Raw genomic sequence first — 15698 nt, 5'->3', positions numbered from 1 at the left:
AGCGTCTCCATGGCGACGCGGGACGCGGGTAGGGGTGGCTGGTACCTGCTTGATAGAGACGCTGCTCCGGAGATCTTGTCTGAGACCAGATCATGTCGGACCTGGGCTCTGAGGAGTTAGAGGAGGAGGGAGAGAACGATCTTGGGGTGAGAGCTCCTGATCAGGGAGGGACTTCTGGGGTGCGTCGCAGCTCCGGAGTGGGAGGCGTGGGGACCAGAGGGCCGAGAGGACGGGGACAGGACCACGCCGGCCACACTGGCAGCGCTGCGTCCAGGAAGTCGCTCTGAAAGGTGAAACGCCGTGACGTCTTGTTCCCACTCCCCCCTCCCGCTCCCATCCCGCCTCCCATTAAAGGCGAAGATTTCTAGGCAGAGGGCGTGGGGAAAAGGATAGAAAGGGCTGCTTCTCAGCTACTCCCGCACGGTGCTGAGGTGCCTAGGGCTCTCAAGATCTCACCATGTGGGTCTGGAATCAGTTTCTTTGAACCATCTGAAGTCATTGGAATCACTTCCCTAGTGTAGACAACAGAGGAGAGTCGAGGGACTCACATCCAGTTAGGTGCTCCTCTGTTGAGTGCATTGTGGGCCGGTTGTTTATCCTTAAAGCAGAGGATGACCACGCCCTGGGTGACAGAGTGGGGAATAGGCTGCTGTGTGTGAGTACCTGCTCAGACCTCTTTGCACACCCTGAGCATCCCCTCTTAGCGTCTTCATCTATGTGCTGGAGCATCCTGGTAAGTGTGAAGATGCAGGAATGCCAGGGACACCAAGGAGCTAGTGCAAAGAAGCAGGACATTCTCAAGTGTGAAATCTGGACCTATGGTCTCCACGCAATTAGCTGGAGGCTGGTACTGCACCTAAAATTGCAACAAGCACCCTGGCTTAGCTGCCTCTTTTCCAGTCTGGCAGACCTTCTCATTGCCTTCTTAGGGGTCCGTTTGTAAAAGTTCCTGGGGGAGAGGGCTCAGTCAGTCACGTGTTTGAGGAGCAGCGTGAGGACCTGGGTTCAGATACCTCTATGTAAAAGCCGGGCACTGGGGGATCCCTGGAGCTCACTGACGAGCCAGCATCAAGGAATCGGTGGGCTCCCGCTTCAATGAGAGACCCTGTTTCAGTAAATAAGGTGGAGAGAATTGAGGAAGACACTGAATATCAATCTCTAGCCCCTAGGAATGGGCATGAATGTGCACATGAGCAACACACACAGACATGGACATATCTACCTTATTACACATACCACACACACACACACCACACAAAACACACACACATCACACATACCACACAGAACACACACACCACACAAAACACACACACACAACACACACCACACCCCCCACACCACACACACCCCCACACCACACACAAACACCACACACACACACAACACACACCACACACACTACATATACCACACACACACAACACATACCACACACACCACACACATACCACAGACCACACACACACCGCACAAAACACACACACACAACACACACCACACACACCCCCACCACACACACCCCCACACCACACACAAACACCACACACACAACACACACCACACACACACTACGTATACCACACACACACAACACATACCACACATACCACACACACTACAATACCACACACACACCACACACATACACAAACACCACACACACATACCACACAACACACACACAAACACCACACACACACTCACACACACCACACAACACACACACACTCACCCAGAGAGACAGAGGTCACTAATTACAGTCGGCTTCTGCTCATATTTGATTTACACACAGTCCTGTCCATCAGGGTTTCCAGTCTGTTCCCTGCCCGCGCCTACTGACATGTAACATGTCTAAGCCTGCAGTTATGATGTCAAACCACCTTTAGGTCAACTTGAAGAATCTCTCTGTTAGTCACCCATACAGCTCAGTCAGTTTTGGGCATACTGGGAGGTCCCTGAGATGGGAGCAGGGATCCACTTTGGCCATAGGGGGATGGGAGCAGGGACTCTGAACATTGTATTACTAACTTTTCTATTGCTGTGATCAAGCACCAAGGCTCATGGAAGGAAGAGTTTATTTGGACTTATGGTTCCAGGGGGGTAGGAGTTCATTGTGGTGAGGAAGTCTCTGGGTCAAATTTGTCTGCAAACAGCAGACAGTCTAGGAAACCTGTGAAGGGCATTTGCTCTTTAAGTCCCGAATGACTGGAGAAAGTGACCGGGGAGGTGTCTGTGCAGGCTGGGGACATGTTTCAACTGCACGTGCTCTCTACGCGTATTCCTGTGACAACACAGTTCAAGAAGTGTTTTCCGCACAGTGGCTCATGCTTACAACGTCAGAATTAGTGCCACAAATCACACTCTCTCAGATGCTGAAGGGAGCAAGGCTCCTACCATGGACACCCGCCCTAACTGTGAGACCTTAGACCAGGGCTCTGCCTACAAGGCTTGGTTACCGGTCTCTGCAGTATGCAGCATCACCGGGGCATACAGTGCCCGAGGTTGGGAGGCTTCAGTGGGACAATGGCTGTAGGCTGCTTGGTATGACAAACAGCAGTCACCGTTAGCTTGACTTCCTTTGTCCAGGAATATGAGGGGGATCGCAATGAAGCCGGGGAGCGGCACGGACACGGGAAAGCAAGGTTGCCCAACGGGGACACGTACGAAGGAAACTATGAGTTTGGAAAAAGACACGGCCAGGTCAGCCATGGTGACCGATGGGGGCTGGTTTTCTCTATCTCACATTGTCTTAGTGCACGTGAGACTCAGGACCGATGTGAACTGTGCCCTCGATGTGTTTCAGGGGACCTACAAATTTAAGAATGGGGCCCGGTACATCGGAGAGTATGTTAAAAATAAAAAGCACGGCCAAGGCACCTTTATCTATCCAGATGGATCCAAATATGAAGGTAACACGAAGCCTTTTGATCTCGTTTTCCCGTACAGGCTGTTTCTGCCGTCGAACTTGTCTGATCACGATACTAAAGTGTGTAAGAACACACCAAGTTCATTGGGTCTATCAGCCAATGGGAAAAAAAATGTTCTCCTTCCTAATATTGTTACAGAGGCTAGGAAGTCTTTTCAGTAATGAAACCTCTAACTAACCAACCTACACCGCCGGTCCTGTGGGCAGCACAAGGCCTCCCGTGAACCAGAGACTTGGAGTTAAGTTAAGGAGCCTTGCTGGGTGGCTACAGACTCTGGGTGTGGCTTAGAACCATGGCAGCCTGTCACATCCTCCCTCTGAAGGGGTCTTTGTTGTTTTCTGGTTTTGCTCAATCCCTCTTCGGATTGTCATGATTCTTTAGACCTTTGGGAGCCCCTTCATCTGGGCAGTTTGCCTTACTAGGGTGTCTTCCCAGGTCTCTGATGTGCCGCAGGAAGACTCTTGGTTTATTTCTAAGAACCTCAGGGCCCTATGTACCGCTGCCACCTGCTGGGTGCAAGTCTAATCCCAGAGCCCAGAAGGGAGAATTGCTGATTTGTATGTCTGGGTTCTTCTTTACCCCCGGTTCCTCCTATTTCTGAAAAGGTTTTTCTGGTTTCTATCTGATTTCCAAAAACATGTGTACCTTTGGCCTCTAACTAGGGGACAGTCGGTGTGACTCTGTGCGTCCCTTTTCTTGTCTTAGCTTTCTTGCTGGTAGCATGAAAATAGGATAGATTGAGATGTGTGTAATTCCTATAGACTTTCTTGCCTCGAGGGAAGATCTTCTTGGCTAGGACCGTGGCATACTTGGTGTGGTAACATCATTTTCTAATGAGAATGACATATCCTTAAGATGCAAGCCATATTCCCATGACTAACACCCGGTACGTTCATCTTTAAGGAAAGGAAGGCTTAATTTGATTTTCGAGGTCTTAAGATGGCTTATTTTATTTTATGTGTGTGGGTGTTTTACACGCATGGATATTTTACCTGCCTGTATGCCGGTGAAATACGTTCATAATAAAGTGCTCTCAGAAGCCAGAAGAGAGGACATTGGAGCCTCTGGCACTGGAGTTATAGATGGTGCTGGGTTCTGGTAACTGAATCAGGTCCTCTGCAAGAGCAGCAAGTGCTCTGAAACCCTGAACTGTCTCTTCAAAACCTGATTTTAGTCTGTAGATATTTGGTCATGTTGCATGTAAGCCTGTGACAAGGCGGAGCATTATGGGGGAGTCTTTGATAGACACAGCCGCTCACTTCCTAGTGGCCAGAAAGCATTGGGAATAGGGATGGGCATGTCCCCAGCAACCTGATGGCTTTCACCAGCATTTATCTCTCAAAGGCCCCACACCTCCCAACAGCACTATAGTCGAGCACCAAGCCTACACACACGGCCTTTGGAAGACACCTAGCCAAACCACAGCCGTCACCTGCCTCACTTCAAGATAAAACAAAACCTAAAAATAACAGATAACCAAGTAAGAGAATTTGGCCAGACTCTGAGATGGGGGAAGGGACATTCACACCCTCTGTATTACAGACATGAAACTTCAGTTGTTTTGTTCTTAAGCCTTAACAGGCTTGGTCGACCAGAAGCACCATCTGCTTTCTAATGAGTTTTGAACAATTTGATTTAGGGCTTAATTCGATTCTTCCCAGATCCCTGTGAGCACAATCTTGTCACTTTTGATCTTAGTGTAGATGTTAATATAATTTAGGTTACATATAAAGTATATTAAGGGGGGGGGTTGGGAATTCTTATTTTGAAGCAGAGTTGGGGGTTTTATTAAAGATATTTTAATATAGACTTAGGCGTGAAGATTAGGTGAAAAAGAGGTGCTCTGCTGTAAGACACACCCAAGTGTGAGAACAGTCTCAGCGCAAGAGAAAAATATTAGGAACTCAGTTCCACCCCCCCCCCCCCCGCAGCATTCCACTCCCCCCACCCCCTGCAGTATCCCCCTCCCCCAGGGTTTCTCTGTGTGGTCTTGGCTGTCCTGAAACTCTCTCTGTAGACCAGGTTGGCCTAGAACTCACAGAGATCCACCTGTCTCTGCTTCTGTCTCCCAAGTGCTGGCATTAAAGGCATGGCCACTGCCCAGCACATTAGGAATTTATAACATGGAACTAACCGAAAAGAAAAGTCTATCAGTAAGACTCATGAGCTCAAGTGTGGGTGTCCACACCAAGCAGGCTCTGCAGGCAACAGCTTTCCAAGAAGTCAGTAGTTCATGGTATCAGCCACCAGAGCCTCAAGAAGACTTGTAAGACACCTCCCACCCCCAACTTGGATGCAGAGGTCATGGTGGGTGTTTCTACTTCTGTCCAGCTCAGTGCCAATTAGGCATGCCCATAACACTGTCCTGTGTCTGATGATGTCCTTTAGAGCTTGAAGAACTCTCAGAAAGTGTCGTTCTTTATAAAGGATGCTCCAAAGCGTGCCGATAAACAGTCGGATGAAAGAGTGGGCAGTATGAGTTCTAGAAGGGTCTGGTGCTGGGGAGCCTCTGCTCCTACAAAGCTGGTACACATGGTCATGTTGGCGTACAAATGCCTTCCCAACCTGAAGCCTTGTCAAATCTCACGAAAGGGATTTTAACCCTCTCCCTTCAGTGCTCCAGGTCTGGTGACAAGACCAAGAGTGGTGGGAATAGGAGAGAACTGTCCAGGATTAAAAAAAAAAAAAAAGGTTACATGCAAATTTAAAGCAGGAACGTTTCCAAATAGCATTCAGGAAGCCTTGAGTCCTGGTCATTGAAGCCTGCAGCAGGTCTGGGCTGTCTTCCTCTGAGAAACCCCACCTGGGCTGGGCGGAGACTCCCACAAGTTTCTCAAGGGTTGTAGCATGTGCTCATGAGTCCTCACCAACATGAAAAACCTCTGCAGAATACACAGCGTTTTTCTTGTCTCGATAGCCTGAGCCCACCTCCCAGGGTCAGGAGGAGAGAGATGGGCTCGTTTCTTTTTCTTTCTTTCTTTCTTTCTTTCTTTCTTTCTTTCTTTCTTTCTTTCTTTCTTCCTTTCTTTCTTCTTTCTTTCTTTCTTTCTTTTTTTGTTGTTATGGTTGTTTTGGGGAAAAGGAAACCAGATGAAGTAACTGTTCCAGTTGTTGCCACTTTGTCCCAGGGTGTGCTGGAGCAGCTCCAAGAAGCTCCCAGAAGCCAATTTTGCACTTTTGCAGCTCCATGAATAGCTCCAAATTGGCCTCAGTGGGAATATTCCACCACAGAAACTGGCAGATGCTGCAGATGCAGCCACAATCTGCCACCGAATGCCCACTAGATCTTTGTCCATGGTTACTACACACCTGGTCTCATGGTTACTGCACACCTGGTCTCATGGTTACTGCACACCTGGTCTCATGGGTCATACACATCTGGTCTCATGGGTCATACACATCTGGTCTCATAGGTCATACACATCTGGTCTCATGGGTCATACACATCTGGTCTCGTGGTTACTGCACACCTGGTCTTACGGATACTACACACCAGGCACTAAATGTATACTTTAGTGAATTATCTTAATTTGGGGGTTTTCCATGTGTCCCTGTCTCGAATCTTATCATGGGACCTAGTGTCTTCTGACGCTGTAGCAATGACCATCTCTTGGACTCTTAATATTTATGTCTGTGCTGAGTTGTCATTCACCTTTGAGAGCCTGTTCTTGCCTCTGCCCCAAGCTGCTGACCACACCCTTGTTGGCTCTTGCCTTCATCTGGTGAAAGCATCATGGGGGATGTGTGCCGTCCATTTGTACAGACATTCTCCAGGCTCACGAGACGGCCAGGATGTTGTCCTATCGGAGAAGTGAGGAAAGTTCTATAAAATCCCCAGTTTTTCTTTTCCTTTTGGATAAACTTGGGGATTGTTCATGAAACAGTTCGGGTAATTAACATTTTGTTAGCACAGTGTCTGTGCAAATGTTTCTAGTGTTTGTGTAAGCCAGAAGTTTACACACATTCTAGGGTTCTCTTTGAGGAAAAGGATATAAAGTTGCTGTAGAAATGAATTTTTATTTGTCATGGCAAATTGAAGTAAACCAGGCATTTTTAAATTAAAAAAAAAATTAAGTACCATAAACAACACAGTATTGAAGAAGGCATCCCTGATATATTTTTCATTAATGACAGACATCCTTGTAGAATTCCAGAACAGCTTTCTTCCATCACTATTTTGGCTTTTCTTCTGCACTGGGATCGAATCCAGGGCCTCCCACATGTGAGGCAGGCATCTTCCATGTTAGCCAACACTCTTTCTAAACGAAAACAGCATGCATTGTTTGCTATAGAGACAATAGAAGATAGAATCGTCCTTTTCCCCCTCTTTAAACAAACGGATCTCCATTGGTTTTTGTTATTTGTAGCTCCATTTTAGAAAGTTCTACCCAGGGAATTGTCTAGAAAGTAGTATTCTAGAAAGTTCCATCTGGGTGCTGGTCTGCCATTGCTCATATGTGACCTTTTAGGTAATGTCCACCTTAGGGATCCACTGATTAGTTTCTTCCCTGTGTGAACTGTGAAAGTTGAGTTCTTGAGAGACTGATTTCAAATCCCCTTTGGCTGACAACACGGTGTGCTGCTGACCTTGTCACGAAGCCTCATTCCATGCTCCATGCTGGTTTCCCATCGATGTGATTTCCTGTCAAGTGCACGAGGGATAATCAGGAGTCATCCACTTGGGGGAGGGCTGTGCAGGGCCACCCAGGCCATAGGAGGGAGTGTGTGAGGTGGGTTGAAGGAGCTGGCAAGAGGGCAGCCTTGGAACCGAGTGCCCAGGTGGGAGACAGTGAAGGCCGAGGCTAGACCATCAAGCAGCTCATTTGAAGCTTGCGGAATGTGGCCAGGATCACTAGCAGCCGGTTAGACAAGCTTGTTTGAACCCTCACCACATGCCCACCAGCCGGTGAAAGATTGAAGATGCTTGGAGCTCACATGACATGTGTCCACCTTCCAGATCTGTGTCCCCAGACTCCTAACTAGGCCCTCCTCAGCCAGCTGTCATGGGAAACTGGCACAAGAGGAAGGGAGGAAATGGCAGGAAGTTAGGAGGTTAGCCCTTATGGTTATGGAAGCTTGGATCCTGCTGGGCTAGCAGGGGCCATCATGACAAGTCAGTCTGTACTTTCCAACTCGCTTTTAACGAGTGTGTGTTGTCCTTCGTAGGGGAGTGGGCCAATGACCAGAGGCATGGCCAAGGCGTGTACTACTACATCAACAATGACACATACACAGGGGAGTGGTTCAACCATCAAAGGTTTGGCTTCTTCCTGCAGTCTTGGGGGGTCTGTGTGTGGTGTAAGCACAGGATGATGCCCGCCGAAGGCAGCTCGGAGCTGTGGGGCAGGTGTGTAGGGGAGACATTGATAGAAGGGAAGAGGGAGGATTCTTGTCTCCTGTGAGTGGCATCCTCTGTCCATAAGCCCCAGAGAGTGAAGGCACAGAGGGTCTAGCTAGTGGCGACCAAACATGGGAAAAGCAGTGTGTGTGTGTGTGTGTGTGTGTGTGTGCAGACAGTGGGCCTCTGTGCATTCATTAGATGATGCTGGCCCCATGCTTCTCTTAATGTCTCATGTGTGGGTGGCATATACCAAGCCTTTGAGTGGAAACACATTGCCTGTGAGCTGGCCTTTACTTAGCTCCCTGTCTGTCCTAGGGTCAGTTCTCCACCCTGGACAGTGACCAGATGGTCTTGTCTTCCCCAGGCATGGGCAAGGCACCTACTTCTACTCGGAGACTGGCAGTAAGTACGTCGGTACTTGGGTGCACGGGCAGCAGGAGGGGGCCGCCGAGCTCATCCACCTGAACCACAGGTACCAGGGCAAGTTCGTAAACAAAAACGTAAGTCAGCCTGCCGCGTGCTAACACTAAACACTCAGAGCAGCTCCCTGTTCCCACCAGCTGAGGCTGACTGCTCCACTCCAAACTGTTCTGATGCCCACCGAGCAGAGTGGGGTGGGGGTGGAAGGCAGGACCCTGGGCCTGTTTCCTGGTACCTCAGAAACCTGGTGCCTCTAATTAAAGCCAGTGCTTAGATACCGGAGCATCTTCCACTGGCTGGGTGTGCTGTCTGCTCTCTGGTAACTCATGTCGAATAGGAGGGGCATCCCAGGACTCCCCACATGCCAGAGGACAGCCTGCCTCTCCTGACTGGGGAGGTCTGGAGACCCCCACATTTTGACCCACTGCTCCTGTTTGGTGGGCTTGGCTTTGGTTGCTGTTTTGTGCAGAGAGGAGAGTCTGTAACTATGAGCCTTCTACCCAGGCATTCATGGGAGCCTTGGGCTGGGCTGGAGGAAGACTCCCTAAAAGAGAGAGTTTGCTGAGTGCACCCGGCGTAGAAGCCGATGTGGGGTATGGTTAGCTACTTTCATCATGCCCGGAAGCTCCGGGTCCTTTATGTGGATGGAACTTGAGACTTAACTGTTGGAGAAATCAGTATGCTAGACTAGCCGGCCCGAAAAAGGGACAGTAAACCTGGAGCCTTCGTTCTGCCCGGTTAAGTATAAAAAAGCTTACAGTTATATAAACTATGCAAGAACAGCCGAATTATAAAGTGTCTTGTGCTAGGATCCTCCTCCCCCCCTGTGGCTACCCCTCTCAGGCCCCTCCCTCCAGGACCTCTGAACAGTGTGTGCACACACGTACTTACACATCAGCTTATGCAGAATCAGTTTTCTGAGTTTATGAGGTACCAAGACACAAAGGAACATCTGCTATCATCTTGCACGTCTGACCATGTGGAATAAAATGCAGATGAGCCCCTCCTGTCCCCCTCCCGCCCCCACCAACCCCCAGTCTAGACAGAGCTCCTGCCCTGGCTCGGCGGGCCATTTAATCATTTATTTCTACCTCACAAGTGAGCCATCTGCCCAGAGAAAGAGAACCCACTCCGCAGATCTCCCAGGTGCAGGGTGAGGGCACCCCTCTGCTCTGACCCTCACAGGGCAGGGAACTTTGAATGGGCCTAATCTACACTTGGTTCCATGTTTCTGCTTTTGTTGGCTCCCCTGTTAATCACACTCCCCACTCCCTCACCTGGAAACAGTGGCCATTTTAGACAGATGGTACCCACATCCAGAAGGAAAGCCAGGAAGACCTTTCTACTTAAGTTTGTTGTTCAGTCTTCTGATAAACGCATATAAGTAGTCTAGAGTCCTAGTTACTTTTCTGTTTCTGGTGTGTTAAATACCATGACCAAGTGTAATTTTATTTCAACTTAAAAGGTCACAGTTCCTCTTTGAGGGAAATCAGCTCAGGAACTGAAGGAGGGAGGGAGGGGACTCCGGTAGGGCAGGAAAGCAGGGCTTACTTCCTGCCTTGTTCTCAAGCCAGACTTACCACCTTTGTTTCTCTCTTTGTTTCTTTCTTTTTTCCTTTCTATTTTTTAGAATTTAGGTTTTATTTATTTATTTTTTAAAATCTATTTGTTATATATAAGTACACTGTAGCTGTCTTCAGACACACCAGAAGAGGGCATCAGATCCCATTACAGATGGTTGTGAGCCACTATGTGGTTGCTGGGAATTCAACTCAGGATCTGGAGGAGCAGTCAGTGCTCTTAACCGCTGAGCCATCTCTCCAGCCCACCCCTTTTCTTATACAGCTCTGGCCCATCTGCCTGGGGATGGTTCTGCCTACAGTGGATTCAGACTGCTCTTACATCCACTAACAATTAAGAACACAGTCCACAGTTCCATCTGATGGAAGTAGGCTCTTCTTTAGTCAAGGCTCCTGCATCACAGGTGTGTCGAGTTGACAACCAGGATGAGCCATCACAGCTAGACAACTGGGAGGCTGAGTCTAAAGGGCTGATGCTTTGAAACACCAAAGACAGCGCCCATTGTCTGGAAAAGCTACACACATGTACTCCCTCGCCGACAACAGAACTTGAGTCTCCATCAGTTTCTCCTGACATTGGGTTGATTGGCTACATCCTTCATTTTTTCCCTCCCCCCCCCTAATCTCATGTGCAGTCATGTCTCCCACCCCCGCCCCGCCCCAAACTGTGTTTCCATGGTTACAGGTGGAGTCAGGCATCTTTCACCCTCTTAGGACTGGTTAGTGTTTCTTTCTCAGATGTTTTCCCCATCCCTTCGAACAGAGGAAGCAGAATGGGGATGGGAGGCAGGCTAGAAGGAGAGGAAGCCCTTGAGCATCTCGCCAGGACATCCCCGATGATTAATGAAGGAATGCGGGGTAATAACAAACTGAGAAACTCGATAACTAGATAAACCCAAATCACAGAGCCCGGAAGGATCCAGATGATATAGATTCCCTGTCAACTCCCGGCTAAGGGCACTGCTAAAGTTGCATTTTTAAAAGTCTTCGCTGTGCTTAACTGCTTTATAAAAGGACCAGGGAGTACTAAAATTGGTTTGCCCTTCAGCAAAGGGAGAGAGGGATTCTCTGGAAGAAATATTTAGCTTGTGTCCAGGAACCTTCTGAAACGCATCAAAATAGGTGACTGTCTGCCAAAGCAGAAAGGAGGGAAAGAGCCCCTCAACTGACTTGGAAAGAAAAAAAAATTGATTTAATTTCATAAGAAGCGGCATGACTAGAAAATCGAAAGTGTGTCGGTGTAGGTCCACAGGCACCTGGAGCAGAAGCCAGCCGGAGCTGTGGAGTGAGACATGGGGTCAAAACGCAAGAGTGTTGGCATAGCAACGGTCAACAGCAGTAACCAAGTCAGGCCCGTTATAATTCACCATCCAAGGTGAAATCTAACAGGTTGACAGCTGGTGACAGGGGAAAAAATTTGTAAATCGAAGGAGGCAGGGTTCACACTGGGTTTCTAAGTCAAAGTGGAGTCGAAGTGCATGTAACTGTGGCGAGTTCCTTTTTTTTTTTTTTTATCTCGTGGGGGCTGGTAAAATGGATCAGTGGGCAGGTGGAAGGAGCGAACAGATTCCTGCAAGATGTCCTCTAACTGATGCACATATGCTGTGACACATGCTCCCTGCCCGCCACCACTAAGTAAACAGTTTTTAAAAGATGCTAAATCTAGCTACCAATGCACTGGTAGCCAGCCCCTCTGTATCGAGCCTGCCCACAGGCACCGCTTTCTTCCGGGTTCTAGAGTGAATATATTTCTCATTCCTTGTATAATAAAGCAGTAAAACATTGCTGGGACCCGAAAGACCCAAACTTTTTAGCACCCTCATTAGCTGTCAGGCTGACAAAAACATCCCGTAACCCCTCTCGGACTCAGCACAGGGAGGTCACTCGGGGTGGGCTTTTTGGGCATGGTGCTTGGGAACTGTCTGGTACTTTCTGTTCAGAAGCATTCCCGAAGAATGAAGCGCGTTGTGTTCCTCTCTCCCCATAGCCCGTGGGCCCTGGGAAGTACGTATTCGATGTTGGATGCGAACAGCATGGTGAATATCGCCTCACAGATGTGGTAAGTCGACCTGTCACTTCTGATTCCAAGGGCTAAGTAAATATCTCGGTCACGTGGACCCCACCGGGCAGCCCGAAGCGATCAGTGTCCTTTCACAACGCCTGCAGGAGTCAGAGTTCGGTTCTGTGGCTGGGAACGGTCTAACCCTGAGTTCCGGCAGGTGCTGAGTCCCAGAATGGCATCTGAATGCTGAAACCGTCTGTGCCGAGGTCAGGTGGCAGTTCATGGCCCAAGGGTGGCCTGCTCTTAAAGCCTGCTTAGTGAATATGTTCCTTTGCTACACTGAGGATGGATATTCATAGCAGATTGCTCTTCTCTGCCTGGCACCCACATCATCATTTTCGGGCAAAGGATTGTGCGAAGGGGTGTGAGCTCCTGATGTGTTAATATTAGCCGGACTATTGTCTGGGGATAATGAGGTTTAGTAAAACTTTCCTGGTCTTAGTATTAGCGTTGAGCCTTTGATTTATTTATCCCTGCTGTAAATGGTTTTAATTTTTTTTTAATTATTAAAGACAACTTTATTAGAGTTTAAAACAAAAAGCAAAACCACCCCAGAGCAGGCAAACTGTAAACCTCAGCCATTTTCCCGGAGAAGCAGAACATGAAAAAAAGTAGGAGAGAAAAATAAAAACCCAAAACAATGACAAAAATTTGCACTAAGCTGGCATAAAGGTCCGCCATGATAAGGAAGGGGTGCTTTAAAGAAAGGGCAAGGAGCATGCTTAGGTTCTGGCTAGAATTTAGAGCCCCAGCTCTCAAGATGGAGATCGAGACCCCTTTAGGAGTCCAACAAAACTTTCACAGGGGCCGTACATCGGCTAGCCTACAAGTCGGGTATCTTCATTTACGATTCCCGACCGGCGGAGTTATCGGCCTGTGTGTTTCAGAGATCCTTCTGCGTGGCTCTGATGCAGGATGAGCTCGGCCACCTCTGTCCCCGAATGCTTGTGTTACCCTACAGGTGAAGGAGCTCAGAAGCTTGGGAACGAAAATAGAAGAATTGGTTTCCGAGTGGATGTTTGGAATTCCGTCTACCGGTTCCCCTGTTGTCATTTACCCAATTTTCTGGACCAAATGACGGCAATGCTGATGGCTTTGTGTCTTTTGGGCTTAAAATAGGAAAGAGGAGAAGAGGAGGAGGAGGAAGAGACATTAGTGAATATCATTCCAAAATGGAAGGCTCTCAAGATCACAGAATTGGCCCTGTGGACTCCCACCCTCTCCGAGGAACACCCTCCCGCGGAGGGACAAGGCCAGGAAGAAGCACAGGGAGCTACTGGTATAGAACACCCCACAGTTGTCAGGGTTGCCCTGGGGCTGTCAGAGCAAGCATCATGCATACCTGTTCCCAGACCTGGTGTAAGACTCTGGGAAATGGCCAGTGGCTCAGTTTGGGTGCAGGATATTATAAGGGCAAGGGTTTGGGATGGGAATCTCCCAGGGAGTGGAGGAGAGCAAAAATCAACTGTATGGGAGAAATGTTCTGCTATGAAGCAGGCCCCAGGAACCCTGGGTGATTCTCCAATAGCCCGAGTTCACTTGGTATCGCCTCGCTCTGGGCGTGACTTGGGATCAGATGTCACTGTTGAAGGAAGGATCGAGGTAGTATTTCTCTGTATCCATTTTACGGTGGTCTTGCCAAGAAAGTTGGGAGATGGGCCAGGGTGATCTGATGGCCAGGTTTGGGCTAGAGCTTGGGGGTTGGGAAAGGAGGCCATGCTCACAAGAACAGGAGACGTTGCTGGACAGACCAGAAGGGCCACTTGACACACAGACCCGAGCTCATATTTCCTGGTGATCTCATTCTATTCGCCACCGCTGTGTTCATCACAGGCACCGGTGATCCTTCAGATGACACCCCGGCAGAAGGTTTTGAGGGCGACTTGGAGTCGAGGCCTGGTGATGAAGACATAGACACGTTCAGGCAGGAGAGCCAGGATAACAGTTACGACATAGACCAGGGTAAGAATACACGACCCTTGGGGTGGGCGGGGCTGGTGTGAGGCCAGAGAGGCACCCTAGGAGGAGCAGGCTTCTCCCTCCTCCACTGAGCTATCAGGTCTGAGGGACCTGAGCGAGCCTGGAGAGACCAGCATGGGATTCACACGAAGTCCAGCTTGTCTGCACTTGAGCCTGACCTTTGCAGGAACTGGCCTGGTGTGTACTGGCCCTTCACACTCCCTAGAGGGTGAAAACTAGACGTGATTGGGAATAGTTCTGTCAAAATGGTTTAGAGGGACAATCTGGAAAACACAGTTGCACAACCCACAGAGGGCAGGAATCCTACCTGATGCTACTGAAGTCTTTGAAAACTCTTTCCCCACAGGGGCGCCTTTGATTTGGTCAGGTGGGGCTCTCATCTTCTGAAGTAAATCTGACCTTTTTCTTAGGGAGAAAGCTTAGGGATGGCCTGGTTACCAAAGGCTGCCTGCTCCCCTGGCACGGGCTTAGGGCCTGTTTTAGTTGGATTTTTATTGCTGTGAAGAGATATCATGACCATGGTAACTCTTATAAAGGGAAGCAGCATTTAACTGAGGCTGGCATAAGATTTTGAGATTTAGCCCTTGGCATCACAGTGGTGACACACAAGCAGGCGTGGTGCTGGAGAAGGAGCCAGGAGTTCTACACCCAGCTTAGCAGGCAGCAGGAAGAGAGAGACACTGAGACCAATGAGAGCTTCTGAAACCTCAAAGCCCGCCCCAGTGACGCACTTCCTCCAACAAGGCCACACCTCCTAATAATACCACTCTCAATGAGCCTACGAGGCGGGGCGGGGGTCTTCATTCGAACAGGGCCCCCTCCAAACTAGATTTTGGTTATAAATTAAAAACGAATCTATTTTCTATTCTTAAAGAAAATGACCCGAAACAATAAAACCAGGCAAAACTCGTTTCCTATGTAGATGGTAGGAGCCAGTTGATTAAAAAGTTGTAATCATGTGGTTTTGTTTTGTTTTTGTTTTGGGTTTTTGTTTGCTTGTTTACATCATTAACTTTTATGTTTTTATGGTGTTTTCTTTTCCCAGGAAACCCGAACTTTGATGAAGAACAGACAGACCTCCAGGAGTAAGATGGAGAAGGTGGAAGACCACAGACATACCAGGCGTGCCTTAGTTAGCACCAGTCAGCTGGGGCTGGTACCCACTGCCTGTCAAATCTTTCTCTCTCAGTTGTTTCGTGGCTGGCAATAAATCTTGGGGTGTTCAGTGTTTGCGAATGAGCCTCCGGGTCGCTTCTGTAAACTGTTCTCATGGAGAGGTTCAGTAAAGGGGTGTGGACTTGTGGGCTGCACTTCTCACAAAACACTGCAACTGGAGTGTGTGCTCCAGGCTCTGTAAGAAACCATCTGCTAGCGTTCTCTACCCT

The 15698-nt window shown here is 48.8% G+C and overlaps 2 protein-coding genes across 2 annotated transcripts in view; one reads left to right on the top strand and one right to left on the bottom strand.

The window, feature by feature from the left end:
* SLC37A1 (solute carrier family 37 member 1) overlaps positions 1–151 on the bottom strand; it is a 64381-nt gene extending 64230 nt beyond the window's left edge. Inside the window, exon 1 of the mRNA XM_080937576.1 lies at positions 46–151. The gene's annotated coding sequence lies outside the window, so the exon portion shown is untranslated. The remainder of the gene's footprint in view (positions 1–45) is intronic.
* On the top strand, positions 93–15475 carry RSPH1 (radial spoke head component 1; the record flags this gene model as incomplete). The annotated part of the gene is made up of 9 exons (XM_080937577.1): positions 93–146; positions 2590–2703; positions 2807–2912; positions 8097–8187; positions 8636–8771; positions 12259–12330; positions 13453–13612; positions 14167–14295; positions 15359–15475. The coding sequence occupies 9 exons, from the start codon at positions 93–95 to the stop codon at positions 15400–15402; spliced, it is 906 nt and encodes a 301-aa protein (XP_080793703.1). The 3' UTR covers positions 15403–15475.
* Between the last annotated feature and the right edge of the window lie 223 nt (positions 15476–15698).

Source organism: Micromys minutus (genome assembly GCF_963924665.1).
Source record: "Micromys minutus genome assembly, chromosome: 25".
NCBI classification, from domain to species: domain Eukaryota; kingdom Metazoa; phylum Chordata; class Mammalia; order Rodentia; family Muridae; genus Micromys; species Micromys minutus.
This window is presented reverse-complemented; position numbering and strand designations above follow the sequence as displayed.